This window comes from Telopea speciosissima, chromosome 7, assembly GCF_018873765.1.
Source record: "Telopea speciosissima isolate NSW1024214 ecotype Mountain lineage chromosome 7, Tspe_v1, whole genome shotgun sequence".
NCBI lineage: Eukaryota > Viridiplantae > Streptophyta > Magnoliopsida > Proteales > Proteaceae > Telopea > Telopea speciosissima.
In genome coordinates this window covers 396,923-416,271 of record NC_057922.1, presented here as the reverse complement: position 1 = coordinate 416,271, position 19,349 = coordinate 396,923, and the positions used below count along the sequence as shown (strand labels likewise).

Genomic DNA, 19,349 nt, shown 5'->3' with positions numbered 1-19,349 from the left:
ATGTTAGGCTTAATTGGTGAATTTTGATTGTGACAATAGTTTGGTTTTGTGCATATGTCTCTTTGATTGCAAAGCGAGAGAAAGAGGGAATTAGGTGTCCTAGCATGCGAAATAATAAAAAATCCCTTTTCAAGGACGGTAATTGGTTTGTATCCGGTGAGAGGGATTGAATTGAAAAATATGAGCGTTATTTCATTTGATGGCTAGATTCGTCTATGTGTTTTATGGACTCTTTGATCTTTTGGCTAGTAGTTGAGACCAATTTGTTTGTGGCAAGGCAAGGCATGAAAGTGGAAGTGAATGGAAAAAAAAAAGGAACAGAAAAGAAAGTGGAATTCCTTGGGACTAGACAGGGCACTGTGCCTCATGAAGAGAAAGAGGGAATTAGGTGTCCTAGCATGCGAAATAATAAAAAATTCCTTTTCAAGGACGGTAATTGGTTTGTATCCGGTGAGAGGGATTGAATTGAAAAATATGAGCGTTATTTCATTTGATGGCTAGATTCGTCTATGTGTTTTATGGACTCTTTGATCTTTTGGCTAGTAGTTGAGACCAATTTGTTTGTGGCAAGGCAAGGCATGAAAGTGGAAGTGAATGAAAAAAAAAAAAAAAGGAACAAAAAGAAAGTGGAATTCCTTGGGACTAGACAGGCAACTCGTGCCTCATGAAGCGGGGTGACTTGATCGAAATTCCTTGGAAGGAAACTCAAAAAAAAAACTCTTGCATCAATGTCTCAATGTCTTATGGATATATGCAAAAAGTGAAACTACCAAGTATTTGGGTGTCGGTGTATGCTCCACCATGTCATTCAGAGAACAAGAGTGGAGTAGAAATAGAGTTTGTGGTTGAGAAAGAAAAAACTTTTGCCTTAATGCCTCGAAAAAAAAGTATGGTCAACATTACTCAATGCCTAAGTCTTTGGTTCCATCGATGCTATGGGGGTTTACTTGAAGGTGAGTAGTGTTCGTAAAATATGAGGAGATCCCTTGAACTTAATGCATGCTTGTTACTTGAATTGATGTGGGGTGATAAAATTCATGTGTGGGGAACCTTTGGCTCCTTGATCTTTAGTTGAACACTTTTTGGGATTATGTGCACTTCCTACTTATGCCATGATTAAAATTTGCATTCATTTACAATTGAATTTTGGGTGTATATTCACGCAAACACCCATGAGACAAAACTCATCCACTAGGGGTAACCTAGAGGTTTAAAGACTTGTTGCACATGCTAAGTGCAACCGTGATTCCTACGAAAGTGAGTTAGGATTTTCGCATTCTAGGTTAGTTGTTGTTTTTGCTTTACTTGAGGACAAGTAACGTTCAAGTGTGGGGAATCTGATGAGCACATTTATGTGTGAAATTTTAGGGCATATATTATACATTTTACCACATTGAACAGAGTTACTCGTGCTTTCTTGTGCTTTTCGGGTTTAGGTGAATTCTTGTGAAAATGAAGAAGATGATGCTAAGGAGATGTTTTTAAGCTTTTAGAAGTGTAAATTGATGCATAGCCCATCGAGTCAGCTTCGCAATGGTTCAAACGACACTTAATTCCGAGTTGAAACGAAGAAGTTATGGCGCTTTGTAACGACGCATGAAAATGGTCTGCAGGGGTTTATTTATAATTATTGACAGTTGGATGGGGACAAATTGAAGCGGAAGTTCGGATTTTAGGAGCCTTAATGCAATTATCAGAGTTACTTTACTGTACCCGAAAGATTCCATTTGGAAGGCTCGGACCCAACTTCAACTTGAGATATCTTGGGCTCCCCAACTCCGAATTGGATGAAATTTGGGTCTATTTTGTGTGATTTTTCGCAAGGAACACAATGGTGAGACCTATATAAGCACCCCATGCTCCACGTTTTTGAAGGACAGAATGGGTATTTTATTTATTCTTGAAGGAATCCTAGTCATCACCCTTACTCTCTCTCTTCTTCAACTTCTCAAGGGCACTTCGGAACTCTACTTGGGATAGATTTATTTTGAAAGATATTTTCTCATCTATGGAAGGTTAAAAAATCAAAGATGCTTTGATTTTATTGTTTGGAAAGATATCTACAAAGAAAAGGAAGACTTGTTAAATTGGAAGTTTATTTTTTAAAAATAGAAGCCTACGTAAGCAATCTTCTCTTCTTCTTCTTTCTATTTTTTCTTTTTCTTAGGATTCAAGGCATTGTAAAAGGGAAGGAGAAGAGAATATTCTCTTTTCTTAGAGAATATTTCTCCTACACTTCCCTCTTCTCTCTCTCCTCTCTTCCCTTATAAATACCCCTTCCCTCTGCGGTGTAAGAAGTTAGTAGTTTTTAGTTCGTTTTTAGTTCAGTTTTTAGTTCAATTTTAATTCAGTTTTTTTAGTGTGTAATTTTTACTTCATTCACTTAGTGAAATTTTTACTTCATTCACTTAGTGAAATTTTCTCTTCTTTTCCTATTTTTGGCTTAAGTTCTTAGTTTTGATTTCAAGTTCTTAATTTTGATTTCATAAGTCTAGTTTAATGATTGTAATAGTTTTAGTTTAAAGCTTCCTAGTCTAAGTTCCTATGTTGATGACAAGACATGGAGATTTAGAAGAGGAAGCCATGATGAGTTTATTTAAGTATTCAAGCACATCAAGGTATCTCATTCTTTAAACCCTTAATCTCATTCTCCCTCTCCTCTATCTCTCTCTAACTTCTTCTTCTTTTTCCTCTATTTCTTTTATTTTTTTATAGGGTTGTGGTTTGTGGATGCACTTTTATTCCCTTATTTCTTTTTCTCGTGGTTATTATGTGTGGTGTATTTTTATTCCTTTCAATTTGCGTTAGTCCGATGGGTTAGATGCTCATGTGTTAGCGTCAATTTAATCCCTTAATTTTGTTAGATGCTTATGAGTTAGGATGCATTAATTTTCATTAGTTTAATTAGTTTAATTTAACACTTTAATTTGGTTCACTTTGCATTACTTTTAAGTTAATTAAATAGAGTGGCGTATATCTCCTCGTATTCGACCCGTAGCTACGATTGACCCGTACGCTTGCGGTATTATTTTAACTCAAACAAGGGTTTCCGAGGAGATTGACTTAGTATATTTTCAATCAGATTCACATTATAGCCTTTTCCAGAAGCGATTGCATAAGGAAAAAAAAAGTTCGCCTATGTTACTAATTCATCTTCTTCTTCTCCTCTGTTTTTGTTGTTGCTTCGATACTTCTGAACGTTTCTCTCGAAAGCGATTTTGATTTGATTCATTTTCTGAACGCAAATTGCTCATATGTTTAGCTCTGAATTGTTTGTCAAGATGAAATTTTATTCAGAGTTTGCCATGGGGAAAATCCTAGGAGAGACAGAAGAGATGATTTAGCATCAATTCTTGAATATTACCAATTATCAGAATTTTCTTTTTTGTTTTTAATAACTATATGAACTAAATAGAGGGCAGATGGTTGTGTTTTCAAGTTGGGAAACAGGCTCTTCGTGAATTGGAGATAAGATTGCGTATATTATGATCTAGGGTTGTTGTTCGGTGATGGGGTAATCGATTTGGATCAATCCAGCAGTCCTAGGCGACAACAAATCTGGAATTTATGATGTTCCCTACCTGCAACTCGTCTTCCCCAATTGGGGAAGATGAGTTGCAGGTTTTTTTTTTTTGGTTTCTTCCAAGGGGCAATTCCATCAGTTCACTTTAAATTTTTAACAATGTTAGTTAAGAACTAACATAATGGGCTTATTTGTTATCGTTTGCAAACCTCAGGGGGGTACGTAGAATTTTCCAAAACTGGGGGGTGAAAATATCCTTTCGTCAAACCTCAGGGGTGGTATGTGTAAATTTCCCAAAAATAAAAAAACATAATGTACTATGATGGCAATGCGTAATGAGTTATCTGATGTAGAACACTTTCAGTATATCACCGAAACCTGATCTCCAAAGAATCACGAACAAGTTAAGAGTTAGTCATATTTAAAGACATTGACCTTAAGGTATTTAGATGCGCCAAGAGAAGAGGTACTTCTCTTCAAGGAACCCTATCGCTTGTATTCTCATAAATGTAGATAAAATAATCCTTTCTCTTGTAGCTAAGCAATGTGGGACTAGAGGTGTTCCAATATCTACCAGCGCAACTTCCCCACTGCAACTCTCCCTTCCACCGGCGTCCTCCCCACTGCAGTCCAGCCAATTTCTCTGTTCGACCATTTTTCCTGCTTCCATACCCAAATGGATTAGCAGGGCCAGACTTCTCATTCTCTAGCGGTGGTAATTAAGAAGAGAACTTCACACCTCTAGATTCTAATTCAGAGATGAAGTCCATCGGGCCGCCATGGTTGATCACCTTGAAGAACCCTAGGCCTTGACCACGAGGGTCTTGGCATCTGGTTTTGAGGGGTATATGACACGAAATCTAGAGACAAAAGCAGTGGCTTTGCAATCATTTATTAGAGAGATGTTTCAAGATCACGCCAGTAAAGCAACTAAAACGTAGCACATGAGAGAGAAATGATGAATCCGATGCTACCAAAGCAGGTTGGGATTGGTTGAGCGAAACCCCTAATGAAAGTGGGAATTGGAAGCTCATCTTCTTCAAAACCCAGTTTGGACTTAATTTTTTTTCCCCTCAAAACTCCAAAGAGGAACACAATAACACGGAAGATGATAAATCCCCTCATATCGTCAACTCCCGATACTGCCAAAAAAAAACAAGAAAAAAAACTAAAACCCAAGCTGCAATCCTACGAATTAAACCCCCTGCAAATGCCTTATTTGTTCTTACAATGATCTTCACTTTGTATGAATCTCAAAAGAAAAAACCAAAACTCCTGAAAGATAAAGATAATATTTCATCTCTATTTATCTATTCTCTCTTTCCTTCCCTCGCACAAACTTGTGATTTACAGAGATCTAAGCGGGGGAGAGAAATGGAAGAAATTAACCGAGGAATCATAGAGAGGAAAAAGATGCGTAATTATGAAATGACATACAGGGTTGAAGCAGAGCCGCGAGAGGGGTTGCTCAAGCTTGACGGTGGGTGGGTTACAATGATCTTCACTAAGTCCGTAAGTTATCTTTCCCCCTCACAAGAAATGACCTCTCTGCCCCTATGTACGATACGTTTTGTCACCCCTCATTGTGGTACAAGCTCAGAGAACCCTTTCCCACCACTTAGTTACTTCATATGCCCTCAATATGGGAACACCTCATCTTGAACCACTTATGTCACTTGGACGGTGAAAGTTAGGGATCACCTCATACCACTTCCTCATCCTGTGTATCAAACACCTACCAAATTTGAGCTCCGTCTCAACTGTGTCAATCACATTGAACTGAACCTTTTCCTTGGTAGTTTCAACAGTTGAAACAAAACTGCAAAAGTAAAATACTCCACCGCATATAGCAGCTTTTTATCTTCACATGGAGCATTCCAACTGACTTGAAATTTACCAAGCTTCACTAAATTTGAACACCTACAGAAATGCCACATGGCAAAATATTGAGCTGACAAACTGTCCAGATGGAATTTCCTTGACAAGCTACAAGGTACCATAGTTCCGATTTCGAAGTTCCGACCAAGCCAAACAGGTGGTGACCAGGTTCCCTTGACTGTAAAAGAACTAATCCTATTAGCAACCACAATGGAAAGAAACTGATATTTGTTTCATTTTGCACCATGACAAAAATCTTTGCTCATGGTAATGACATGCCTTAATTTTTTGACTGAATTCACATATATATTGATATCTGTTTCTTAGCAGCATTAGCCCTGGTCATCCCCCCTAGATAGACAAAATGTGTTCTCAGTGCTTTAAGAAGGATAATGAAACAACAGAGGAGGATTTGTGCGGCCAACACAGGGTAGCAGATTTAGGAGCATTACTTCAAAGGAGAGAGGCCGGACTAAAACACAAAATGTAGCTCAATGGCCTCTGCAGAAAGATGCCCTTGCCCACTCTTAAAGCAAACAATCATAAATGGCAGACATAACAATCTAAACTGAAATACACAAGGGGAAATAGAAAAGAAAACCCTAAACTGGAAGGTAACTGGTCTCCAACATTTCCTAATGAGAATTGGACTAAAATGTTCATCCATCCATCCATCCATCGATCCATCCACATGATGGTCCATCAGAAGCTAATTGATCTGCTACATTATTCGGATTCTAAGGAAAGCATACCTATATGTATAAACGATGCAAGGGACTGATCCGAGTTAAGACACTCTTCACAACCCTACCTGCAGCAGATATACATATACATATACTTATATACAGATTATATACAAAATCAACCAACAACAATTTACCTTCTAACTTGTAACCACCAATTTGTCATAAAAACGAAACTTTCGCACAAAATTTGCAGGGCCAAGGATGCAACTAGGTTCTCGGCTGGAAATCCTGTTGGGACTGTCCCCCTAGAGTTTGACCATTGGGAGATGTCTGAGTGCGGAGCTGCTGCTGGGTCTGATTGTTGCCAAAATGGCTCAAAGGTTGGGATGCAGGGAAGAACTGGGGAGGCAATCCTCGGTTGAAGGAGTTACCATTGACAATTGGTACTTGGCCAGTAGCTATCCGGAGCCGCTGTACTTCCCCCCTCAAGGTGTCATTCAGAGCTGAAAGGCATCAAAAAAATATGTTCAGTTTCAGTCCGCATCAAATCTGATTGCACTTTTTGCAATAAAAAGAAGATAAACAAACAATCTGTAATGATCCAGGACAATAAAGAGCCTCAGCAAATAATAGAGCACTATGTTCTCCAATATACATACCATCTCGTAGCTGTGCTTGTTGTTCCATAACCTCCAACCTCAGTTTGAGTTCTTTGTTCTCACTAGTCAAACCAGTTGTGTCTCTCTGCATTAAATGAAAGCAAGCTCAGATCTTGCTCCCCCTGACAAATTGATGGCTAGCCCACAGAGCCAAAGTTTCATATAAAGCACCACTAAGCTAAACAATACACTCATTTATGTCAGACGTGTCAGTGTTTATTACTTTATGAAAAACAGATTTTAGGAAAAAGAAAGCGTCTACATAAACATAAAGTACAACAGTAACAACAAGAGATAGGCCATAGGGCAACAATCTAAGCAGACAATTAAAGAATAGAATAATTGCACGAATACAGAAGTTGTGTTCCCACTTCCATGATTCAGGCAAAGGATTGAAAACCCCAATTATGCCTGCAGATAATGGGCCCAACGGAATTTGAAGGAGAAAATCTTAAAACAGAACTTATAAAGATGTCATTAAGAGGGAGAAGAGATACAGTAACAATAACGGAGAAGTATTAGAGAAGCAAAAGAGAGTTGAGAATCAAACCAACAACGTCAACCAGGTTACCCTTGGAAAACAGAAATAAGGAGAAATCAACCACGATTCTTACCCCAAAGCAATACCAATACCCCAAGGCTCAGAGTCATCTACTCAACACTCACCACAAATAAAGTTGTTTAAAGCCATATATATAGACTACCCCTCCCAAAACGAGGTTAGACTTAAAATAGAACTCTTAGGGCCTCTTTGGTATCACTTTTCATCTTCATTTTGGCTTATTTAAAAAAAAGTCATTACTAATATCCATTTTGATAAAAAATGAAAAACTGTTTGGTAACTACTAAACACAATAGATTGTAGAATGAAAAATAAGTTTGGTAACTACCTATGTGTAAATAATTTTTATGACATTTTTTAACAAATGGGCCCAAATCAGACTTTTTTTAGAGAAATTGGCCCAAAGCCCATATATTTTAGTGGTAGGTGAAGAAATTCTCCCATCACCCATCTTCTTTCCCAAATCAACTCTAACATAAATCTCCTGAAATACAACATCAATCTGTGCCGATTCAGATGGGGACAAAATAGGAAAATGTTGATGGCGGCAGGGGGAAAGATGGTTGCTATGGTTAGGTTTTGGGTAGATGGAGGGAGAAGAAGATCAGAGCAATGGAGAGAAGTCACAAATTTGCAGTGAATTACAGTACCATGGGAAGAAAGCTCTTGAAAGGAGCATAAATCTCTTCCCCATTAAACGATCCAACTCGAATGGTTGAGGACTGGGTGAGTGACCCAAAATAGTTGGCTTGCTGTACTCTGTCTTTTGTAGCCCAAGAGATTCCTCTGAGATCATTATACATTTATAAATTCAAAACGAAACAAAAATAGCCCACACAAAATCTTACCAAAAATCAGAAATTAGGAATCAAAAGAAAGAAGATTGGGGGTGGGAACCAAGAATCAAGAAACTCAGTCCCAATTAGCAGCGACACAACCAGTAAGGGTTGAATCATTGTTTCCTCCCCAACCCACAAACAGAACCCTAAAAAAAATTCCCAAAACTGAGATTTCAAGAAGAACCGTCTCAAGGAGAAGATTTCTCTTAATTATGGCATTTATTGACTGTTCTTTCAGATTAGTTTTGTTAAATTATTGTCTCCATTAGTCCATTTAAGGTATGGACTCTGAACTCTGAACTCTGATCTGGGTTGTGGTTCAGGGATTTCAAGGAAGTTAATAAGGTAGACAAGGTGGTGGTTCTTTGGATGGGCGAATACGGAGAGATACAGCAATGTAGTTGTGGGGCTGAATGACACCATAGAGACCCTGCTAGCTTCTCTTGCAGGGAAGGGAGGGTGGGTGAGGGCGGGGGGTTGGTTTGGGTTGCAGCAAGGGGTGGGGGCGGTGGGGTTCCAGCAGGAGGAGGAGGAGGAGGAGGCGGCGGGTGGGGTTGCAGGAAGAAGAAGACAAAGAAGGTTAGGACTTGTCTTCTAATTAAAGAGGAAGTGACGCTTCTACCCTTGACTTTGGCACTTTATAAGCACATGCTCAGTAAAGTACCGAAAAAATGACAAAAAAAGATTTTTTGCCAAAATCCATAATAAGGTCTCAACTCTACTATGGTTTTTCTATTATTTTGATGTTTTGTAAATAGAAATAGGATCCATAAATTGTACCAAACACTTGTAAAAACGTTTGTCAGAAAATGAAAATGAAAAGTGATACCAAAGAGGCCCTTAATCTATTAAACTTCATAAAAAAGAAATCCTGTCACAGATTAACACTCCATCAATAACTTCACCATAACTCTCCCGATACAAGTCGGAATCAGAAGATAGTGGTCTCATTGAATAGGTAATTCAATAGCCTTTCAAACAGCACCAATATCACGTAAAATAGAGAAGTTTTGACCATTCAAAATAAGCTCCAAGAAAAAGTGACGGAAATAGCCCAATTTCCTATGATGCAAGATCCCCCATCACCAACTAACACAATACTTTGTGAAGCATCCAGAACACTCATTGTGATGCTCCTGGATTACTCCCACTTTAGTTAATTAATCAGGCAAAGCATTTATTAACCTCATCCTCCAACTAAGTCCTGAACCAAACTAGAAACTAATTGTTCATCCAGAGCAGCCATCCAACAGGGATTTTGACATGGAGGTTAATATCGGAAAAGATTTCATTATTCCAAAAGGGAAATGTTAATGTTCACCAAAGTAGGTGAACTTTGTAGATTAACCAGTTGCCATGTAGCAAGAAATAGTGGACATGGGTGGATCCATGTTGTAGAAGATCCTATACCCATCTCTAAAATTTCAGACTACAACCAGTATTTAATGTGAGTCAACTCATGGTTCAAAATTGTCTTGGAGACACTTTTGACCCATGAAGCATGCTCATTTTCTGTTGAAATTTAACCAATGAGGTGGGGGAAGAGCCCTTTATAACTTGTACTACCCAAATGCCGATCAAATGCTCACCAAGTGGCAAGTTGTGAATTTGGAAAGTTCACTAACCCTAGTGGAGACTGTTTGTCCCTATTCTTGGGGGGGGGGGGGAAAGGAAAAGGAAAATGGAAAGAACCATTCCCAAATCTGGGGAGCCTGAGAGAGCAAATCGAGGATGATGTGTGATGCAAAGGAGAAAAGGCTTATGACGTGATTACGGACTTTCCATTTGGACAAGGGGATTTGGCACAGCAAAAAGGACAGTCATCGCTTGGACAGAAGATAGTGGCACTAATTGTATCCTCCTTTTCTGGTACCAAGGACTCAAATGCTAGCTACTGCTACAAGAGAAGATTTCAAGTAGGCTGTTTTAACAGTGATACAATGATGAAAACGTCAACCCGCCCCCCATCCCTACCCAACACACACACACAAACACATATATTAAAAAAAAAAAAAAAAAAGGGAAAGATGGGCTAAATGCACAACTCCTCAGGTAGGCTCCAAGAGTGGATTCCCAATTCAAATTTACCTAGGCCCCCAAGTACAACAGATAATATAGCCAATCTAGTTAAAATGCACTATCTGACCACACTATTGCAGCCATCTTCTCTTCCTCAGTTCCTTGTTCACCACTCTCCCGTCAACCAGGTTTCACCCATTGCTGTAGTTACAACCGTTTCCCCAGCTGTTTCACTCTTAGTTAGTTTTCTAAGCCAACCACTATGCGGATCCGGGGTTCCGAAACCTGGTTCGGATCACTTATGGACCCATCCAATCAAGAAACACAAATAATGATGACAAATGGCAATATTGTAATTAATGGAAATCAACTAACAAAAGCAAAGGCACCATATGTGAGTGGAGAGGATTATAAGTGAAAGGGCAATCTTGGAATGAACTAAAAGATAAGGGCAAAACATAATAAAGAAAAGAGTGAGTGGCAATACGGAAAGTGGGAGTAATAATGAGAGTGAGTGAATAAAACAAATTAAGATAACATCTACCATGGAGGGAAGAAGTAAGGTTGTCATCAACCTCTCAAAAGCAACCAATGGAAGAAGAGGAATGTAAATCGAGATGGGATCTCCCTTTTGAGGTACTCAATAGATGTGGGTTTTCAGGCAGTGAATCGCAACTAACAGTACTACTAAGGGCAACAAGTGGTTTTCTCAAATCACCAAGAATAACCAGAGTTTTAGAGGTCTGAAACTGAGCCCTGCGATGACTCCTGTTCAGACCTGCAACTGGTTTAATCGCCTGATAGGAGGGAGTTCCAAAGCCAGAGTTTGGGGGGTTTGAGTTGTCCAAGTGCGAGTTTCTTTCACCCAAAACCTCAGGTTAGATTGGTGGTTTACCAAGGAATTTAATCAAATTAAATGGGGCTGCGAAGGCAACTGAAACGAGAGAGAGAAGATGGTCACACATCCTGGTTCATACGAGTCTGGTAACATAACCCATTCAAAATCTTTTCATTCCAAATCTGAACCTTGTGTGATTACAATCTATCATTTAAAGAAAAAAATTAAAAGACGTAATCTAAAACTGAATTTAAACTTGATTCTAACTGGGACTCTTAAACTCCTAAATATACTATCACTAATTAGCCTAATAAAACTACTAAAATAAAAAATTACAAGATAAATCCAACTAATAAAAAACCCTAATAAATAAACAAATTAAATTTCCTACTGAACCCAAAAACCAACTGGACCTGATTCATCCCCATCAGGGCTCCCCAACGGGTTTGAACTGGTCCAAGAAATTACTCCTGCATCAACCACTGGAAGAACTAAAAATAACTCATTTATCTAAATATGTAGTAGGGTAGAAGATTGACACTTTCTCAGGGTTCTATCTTCTCAACAATGAGACGTGACTAGTTGTCAGACAAGGTAGTTGTCCTTGGGTCATTGAGCACCAAAGAGGTGAGAAACACGCGAAGATCTTATAACCAGATTCCCAAGCAGTTTAGTACATCTTTCGGAAGAGGGAACATCTCATCAACCACACTCTATTTCTGTTTCATGAAACTAGAAATCTGTACAACAAAACAAAAAAAAACTCATCTGTTTCATAAATTCTTATATTATTGGACTTGGTTTGAAGTCTAATTTTATTTTAAAGGCAACGACAGAACTTCATTAAAAGGAGAAAGAACAGAGAGTTCAAGGTGGGGCGCAGGAAAAGAGGAGAGGGCCCAGAAACAAACAGGAAAAAACACAACATTACCAGAACACCAACAATAACATCCCCTAACCCTCCATCACAACCAGAAGCTAACTCCTGACTCCACCTTACCAGGATCCAAACAACGCAGCCTCTGGTACCCACCTACATTTCCCTCCTAAAACAAAAGGAGAGGAGAGGCAAAAGAAAAGGCGGGCATCGGGTTTCATTTGACTTTTAATTTAATATCCATTGAGGACAGTCTGTTTCTCGATTTCGACTCATAACTTATTGGAAGTTTTATTTTTTAAGACTGGAGAACAAGCCTAACTATCTAACTTTATATTAATCGAGTCCATTACCTGCAGGGTTTGATATATTCAGCATCAACAGCTGTCCCCACTCCAAGATCATTCACTTAAAGTTAAAACACCACTGATGCCACAATCAGAGAATACCCAACTTAAAAGGGGATACCATATTCACTTTATCTCAAATCTGCGATAGTTACAAATATACACTCAATCATGTCCAGCTCTGATTCCTTATCGAGTCCTTCAATTTGGTCCTAACTTGTTGAATTTGCAACCACCTGCCACTTAAGACGTTTGGGACGCCATGAGTTTTAGCAATTCATGTATCTACATTCTGGGCGACCGCTGAGTCTTAGCTTTATTTTCCCCATTTAAATACCTCATAGACTCCAAGGATCAGTCTTTGCTCACACACCTCTCCCCTCCACTTCCTCCCCAGAATTTCTTTAGATGCTTAATCAACATGACCTTTAATCAGACACGAATCACTCACTTGATCCACCAAAGATCACACAATTAACATGGAAGACATCAAAGGTTCCCTAGTTAAACAGTTCAATGTCCCACCGGGCGTGAATATTTAATTTACTTAAGAAAAATATATTAATATTTTATTTACCAAAAAAAAAAAACTACAAAAGCCCCAAAAATTTGCATATCAAAAGTTTCAGTGACATAATTCACTGAGTCAAACCACCAGATGACAAATGCATATTTTCACATCCTAGAGATCCAATTCATACAGAGATATATCTAAACTGAAACTTGACCCTGGAAAGCTATCAAATTGATATAATGATGAACGTTCAACCAGAAGGCCAGAAATGAGAATGGTCCTTCTTATGGGTGAAGCAACACTCCGACCTGTGGTAGTACTGGTGCTGATGTCATTTGCCTACCATATCACCAATTATGACCATTCCATCCGGCAGCTCAACATGTTTGATAACTGGACCATGTGATATTCAAGATGTGACCCACGGTAAAAAAATGCAGATGGATGAATTGCTGAGGGCGATGTCATGCAACTGCCATAAGGTCCCTCATATGCGTACCTCTTCCAGACATACATGTCTGCACTAACATACTCTTGAATAGTGTGGACATGGTTCCGCAACTTCTTGTTGGTAAGGAGAGGGTATAATGCAGGACCACTTGACTGATGCAAAATTCCAGCATCAAGAAGGGGAAGAAAAGCTCCTGTGATTTGGTTTGGATGGTTCAAACCAAACCCCTGCAGTTCAAATTTTGGTTCAGATCTGGTCCTAAAACCCATATATTGTGGAGCTAGTTTGGAGACTTTAATATGGCACACAATTCCATAATTCCTGATTTTCAGGAATTTCATCTTCAAACAACTCGTGGGGGCCCAATTGGAGGACTTCATGGTTTGCGGTTACAGGTTTCCTAAAATTTAGGAACCTAATCTTCAACTCCATCATGGGTTGTTAATAGAGTCTTTATTTTATTATTATTATTAAGTTGTTAAGTGAGACAAGGATAGAAGGCAGGCCTTGGTGCAACAGTAAGGTTGCTCCATTGTGACCTAGTGGTCACGGGTTCGAGTCAGAAACAGCCTCTCTCCAAAAGCAGGGGCAATGCTACGTACACTATGACCCTCCCCAGACCCCGCAGTGGCGGGAGCCTCGTGCACTGGGTACACCCTTTTTTTTTTAAGTGAGACAAGGATATGTCCAGTCCCTTTCTTTATTCAGTTTTAGTTTCCTTTTTAGTGTCAGTTCCCTAGATAGTTAAGGAACTCCACCTTAGCTCACGCAAGGAGGGAGATTTCCCCTGCTTATTTGGTTTGTTATTTTCTTTTAGAGTCTGATTAGCTTAGAATATAAATTATATATACAGCTGTAAGGCTTAGACAGCCCCCGTCGATTAATGGAATTGAAATTGGGACAATTCAGATTTCTTTCTCAATCCGAGTCTGATCAAAGTTTAGATTTGAATCTTTTTCCTTCTATCTTTCAAGTAAGCCCACCACCAGCAGATCCATCTATCCGATCTGCATCAGGGTGGCAACAAGCTTTTTTGTTCCTCAGGCATGTTTCATAAAAATGAATTCGGTTAATTGATTCTTGGATACAGACTTTAGGTTTCCCTTTTTTTTTTTTTTTTCATATTTTGGATCTCTAGTGTAGCAGCTGTACATTTTGTACAGATATCTTTAACAGTTTAGTTTTCCTTTCTTGCTTGACTTCTAACCAAAACAGAGGCCTTAAAAAAGCAAAAGATCCTAACAGAAAAGACCAATGGTCACCCACCTTTCTTGACGGCCCCCTTCTCCAAAACTTCCTTGATGGTTCTTTCAGTGGCCGGTCCTAAGTTCCATTTATTGAGAGACAAGTAAACTACAGACTTTAGATCCAGGTCAGTCATAGGGTGACCACCAAAGATTTAGGATTGTTTCCTAGGCATTTCTGAAAGCAAAATTGCTAGACAGCCTCCCTAAATAACTCCTAAAAATTACTCAAACTACCACTTATCTAACACGTCCAAACTTTAAATACTTACCTAAAACATATCATAATACCATGACAATGGAGATGTGGGCTTGAAATTTTGGCAAGCCACATTGCATTATAAAGTTCATGGAGACCCTAACTCAGATGCCACTTGATTCGAGTAAGTAAGATCACCTTGCCTCCCCCTCCGAGCATTCAAAAGATATACAGACATATACCTTTATATGGATATTATGAATTCAAAAACTAGATTGATTTCTTAATTTCTATAATGAAATAGTTTGGAGCTGGAAAGTAAACCCCTTAAAATATGAAGCCTTGCCTTCCCCTTGGGAGGGAGTCCGTGAGAGTTCGTGGGGAAATCATCCTATTGAAGTAATGGGTTGATTAGGTGGTGAAATACAATTTAGATGGAAACAGCCATCAAGGGCTGGGAATTTCAATGGAAAAAGAGGCATTGTCATGTTGACCTTGATAATTGGACTATGGATCATTAAGGAGGAAAGAAAGAGTAGGATATTCAAGAATAGAAGAGAATTCATTGAGATGACCTTCCTTCCTCGCAGACGACATAACAATAATCCTCATACCCCTATTAAGGACACCATTAAACTCAAATATAATTGCTTCTCCATGGGCCCCAGAGATGTGTGGATGCTCTTAATAGAAAGTCCTGTGCCTATGGTGCAATATTCTGGAATATTGAAGTCAATTTCCTTGAAGAGACCCATTGGTGACAGTTCTTGGATGGATTTTCTCTAGTTAAGCCAAAATGTGAAAAAACACACATAGGGTGGGGTGGCACAGCATCTAGAATCTTTCCTAGAGTGGCAAATTTCCTAGTAGATGAGCATGCAAAACAGGGGCAGCTAGGAATTTACAATTTTAGGACCCTTATTATACTTCAAGACAACTATTTAATCTCAAGTTTTACAGCACATTTTCTGCTTTTGATACACATGGATAGTATCATTGTAGCATTTTCTTACCTCATGGTCTTCTCATGTACACCTCATTACTGATAATAACAATTCCATTATTCATGTCCCCAGCCCTGCACCAAACCCCCTCCCAAAAAGGGGGGGGGGGGAAAGAAAAGAAACATAGAAGGCTAGCCATTTATTGGCCCTTTGTTGTCTAAGGACAGCATACTTGATGATCAAAGAGCACGCTTATCAAAACCAAAATCAATATAAGAGCATATGCCTTTTGAGCTGTTGAAACCAGCAATCTACTATGAATCCAAGGTTCCTAGTCCATGAGCGATGCCACCCTGTAATCGTAATAAGGTCTAGGTCTTCACTGCTCTTGGGGACCTAAAATCTTTGACTTGGTCAATGACCAGTGTACAGGACAGCAATCTCTGCCTACTTTCTTCTATCCAACTCTTAAACCCTAGGTCATGAACCACTAAACTGGTTCATTCAGAATTTGGTGTTCTCACATCTTAATTTGTTAGTCAAGCCATCAAAAGAAACAGGTCCCATCATTGATGTACACTCCAGCATTCAAATCCAAGAGACAGAAATGATGGTAACCTCCGACAACTGCAACTAATCCAACCAAATAGAAGATTAACTATTCTATTATAAACCACAAGCTTATTATCATATATAGCAACTCACCTAAAGCCAATTCCAACCTAGGCCTCTCCTGATCCTCACAAAATTTAGGCATCTATATCAGGGAGCATAAATTCAATTTTTAGAGTTCATTTTTTTTTTTCTTTCTTTTTTATGTTTCTTTCTTTCTCTTTAGGTAAAAAGCACAGAACCAGTTGAAAGTTGATACCTGCAGCAATGTGACTTGTGCTGACAGGGTGGTTGCCTCAGTCTGAAGTGTTTGCACCTTCCTCTCCAGCTCACTAGTATATCGAATCTTCCTCTCCTTTGACCGTGCTGCGGATTGCCGGTTTGCAAGAATCCTACAGCAGATAAAACGTCAAAACAATTGACACCAACAAACTTCAGAATCTTCACAAAATTACCCTCTCATTAACTTAGTTTAGTTGAAGTACAATTAAAAAAATTACAGTTCTAACAGAAAATTCAACAAAATCAGAATCCTTAGGAAATAATATGAGACCTCCATTATAGTATGTTATTGAAGCCTACTCAGTCAACATCTCTACCCCACTAAAACTTGCTGAAAAATGAAAATCATATACCAGGGACTAGAACTGTACAGAAAATAGTAGTGATAATAATAAATACATAAACCCAAGTCTAGAGGGCTCTCACAGAGTGAGTATTCGCAGACAATTATTCAATCGAACGAACAATAGCCCTACACTTATAAATGCAAAAAGTAAAACTAAAAAACTTCTAACGAAGCAACCATAAAATCAGACGATCGAAAAGAACAAATCAATTTTGCAAATCAACTAATTTGATCAAAATTCAAACAAAGTTATTAGGGAAAAACCAAACCTCTTGGCTCTCTTAGGATCAATCAAGGCCAACTCCGCAAGTTTATCAGGTCCCATGGACTTAATACTGTCAGCCGACTCAACCTCAAAGGAAGATAACGACCCATCCATGGAACTGCTATGCCTATGCATCCTCTTCTCGGGGACTCCACCTTTCCCGCCAAACTTATCAAATTCAGCTCCACCGCTACCACCACCGACCGGCGACGGTTGAAACCCTAAACCCTCGAAGAAATCAGCATCGACGGAGAGGCTCCTGAAATGGGACCCACCAGCCAACTTGGCCTTGCCCTTGCCCTTGTCGCCGGTGGAATCGTCGGATTTGGCGGAATCGATGGTCATGGGGACGCCACCGTTTGTGATATTGTTATCTCCGGAGAGAGAAGGGATGTCGAGAGCGGAGATGTTGAAGTCGACATCAGTGTCGAAAAGGATGTCGTCGGTAAATCGGAAGAAGGTCTCGGACTGCGCCCGCCGATGATGGGAGCCACGCTGTGGGGTTTCAGGCATCTGATCGATATCCACTCGGCCAGGGAAGGCATTTCCGGTGGTTCTGCCGGTGAGCTGGGATTCCATGCCTTTGGTTTGGGTGGGGTTTGGTCCTTGAGAGTTTTGGGGCGGCGGGGAGGAAGTGTGTTTGGAGATTTGATAGCTTTGTTTATCAACGGAGGCATTGAAAGCTTGAGATACAGAATGTGAGGGAGACGTTGAATTTCCTTCCTTATTTTTTCTTTTCTCTCTGCACTCCACTTGGAAATAACGTTGAAAGGGAAGGTCAGTTAAGTGGAGGAGCGGAGGGACATAGTGGGACCCGGGTACCTCTACAGCGGTGCTGAAGCCTGAAGAAGAAGTTTCTCTACTGCACCAATCTTGATTTGACACATATACAATGACGACAATGGAGTCTCACCACACCTTCTTCAATTTAGAAATAAACAAAATAATATCTTTTTGAAAGATTCGAAATCGGGACTTCGGGAGGGAGAGTGGGGAAAAAAAAAGAAAGAAACTTTTCCTCTTCCCTGTGTAAAACTGTAAATGGTAAAATGGAGACTCATCGTCTTCTTCCCATGGCCCGGCGAACTCTCCCTCTCCTGTGTCCCTAGTTTTCACCGCCGGAAGACCTTGTCATCGCTTCAAACTGCGTATTTCTGCTTCAACAGCTGCCGAAGCTTGGCATTCTATGAGGTTAGAGAGAGAGAGAGAGAGAGAGAGAAAGCTTCTCGTTTCCTCATAATCTGCTTCTCTTTCAACAATCAAAGATGCAGAAGCAGATTCCAACAACAGAAGTTTGAAATTTGATTTTTGTTTCCTTGTAATTTAAAATTGGATAGTGTAAAATAATCAATTAAGAAGCTCCTCCTATGGCAACGACAACCTACGAAGAATCCTACTTCTTATTATTTCCAAACTTCATCTTCCTAAAAATGTAAGATTCCAAGTATTTCCTTTCTAAAATACCCTTTAAAATCTCATTTCCTTGGCTGCCAGCCTTTATCAATAGGTGGTGGGTGGAGAGAGAGATAGCCCAAGTCTTGAAACACCTCTCAAAGACTTTTCCCATTACTACTTCTTCATCGGAGAAGAGATATTTAACCTCTCAAAAGACTTTTCCCATTACAATTTCTTCATGGGAGAAAGAGATATTAATTTCCTTCATACGTACCTTACTCCCTCCTCTTCTATAAATTCCCACATTGAGGTGAGGAAGATTATAAAGTGTATCCCTTCAAACACATGAAGCAGCAGCAGCAGCAATGGAGAACTCCAGAGTAGGCCCTTCTCTCTGTCCTTCTCTTGGCCCTTGATGGAGAACTCCACAGTTAGGCCAGGAACATTAACCATTTGATGAAATGCACAATAATCATCTTCTTCACTCTTCTTGATCGTATTCTCTCTCTCTCCCTCCTCCTTATCCCTTCGGAGATGTGAAGGATAGGAGTGGACGAGGACTTGCAGTTTCTCTTTCTTTTATTTTTTGCTTTCAGAAAAAGAAAAGAAAATTATGTCATTGGGTTGAAACGAAAACGGAAGCCGTCACTCTTCCGTTGCTCCCTGATGCGTGTCCAATACAGATATTTTTTTTTTTTGAGAATCTTCCAAATGAGAATGAGGTGTAGCACAGAGGATCCGGGTCCGACTGAGTGAGGGATACCGGGTTAGACGTGAGTCCCACTTCCATATCCATATCTATACTATTTTTTTAACAAAAAAAAAAAAAAGAGTCAAAAGTCCATTGTTTACGTGACCTTCACTGGCAC

At 39.4% G+C, this 19,349-nt stretch overlaps 1 protein-coding gene across 2 annotated transcripts; it reads right to left on the bottom strand.

Annotated features, from left to right (window-relative positions):
* Positions 1–6,011: 6,011 nt before the first annotated feature.
* On the bottom strand, positions 6,012–17,839 carry LOC122669518 (transcription factor VIP1-like). 2 transcript variants are annotated; one of them, XR_006334034.1, is made up of 5 exons: positions 17,090–17,839; positions 16,452–16,584; positions 6,747–6,831; positions 6,300–6,590; positions 6,012–6,212 (listed from the first exon to the last, which is right to left on the bottom strand). XR_006334034.1 is itself a non-coding variant. In XM_043866293.1 (4 exons), exons 1-4 carry the CDS (start codon positions 17,662–17,664, stop codon positions 6,355–6,357), a joined length of 1,029 nt encoding a protein of 342 aa, XP_043722228.1. In that variant the 5' UTR covers positions 17,665–17,839; the 3' UTR covers positions 6,012–6,354. The 2 variants fall into 2 exon arrangements, 1 of the variants encoding a protein (XP_043722228.1); XM_043866293.1 differs by having other exon boundaries at positions 6,012–6,590.
* Positions 17,840–19,349: the final 1,510 nt, after the last annotated feature.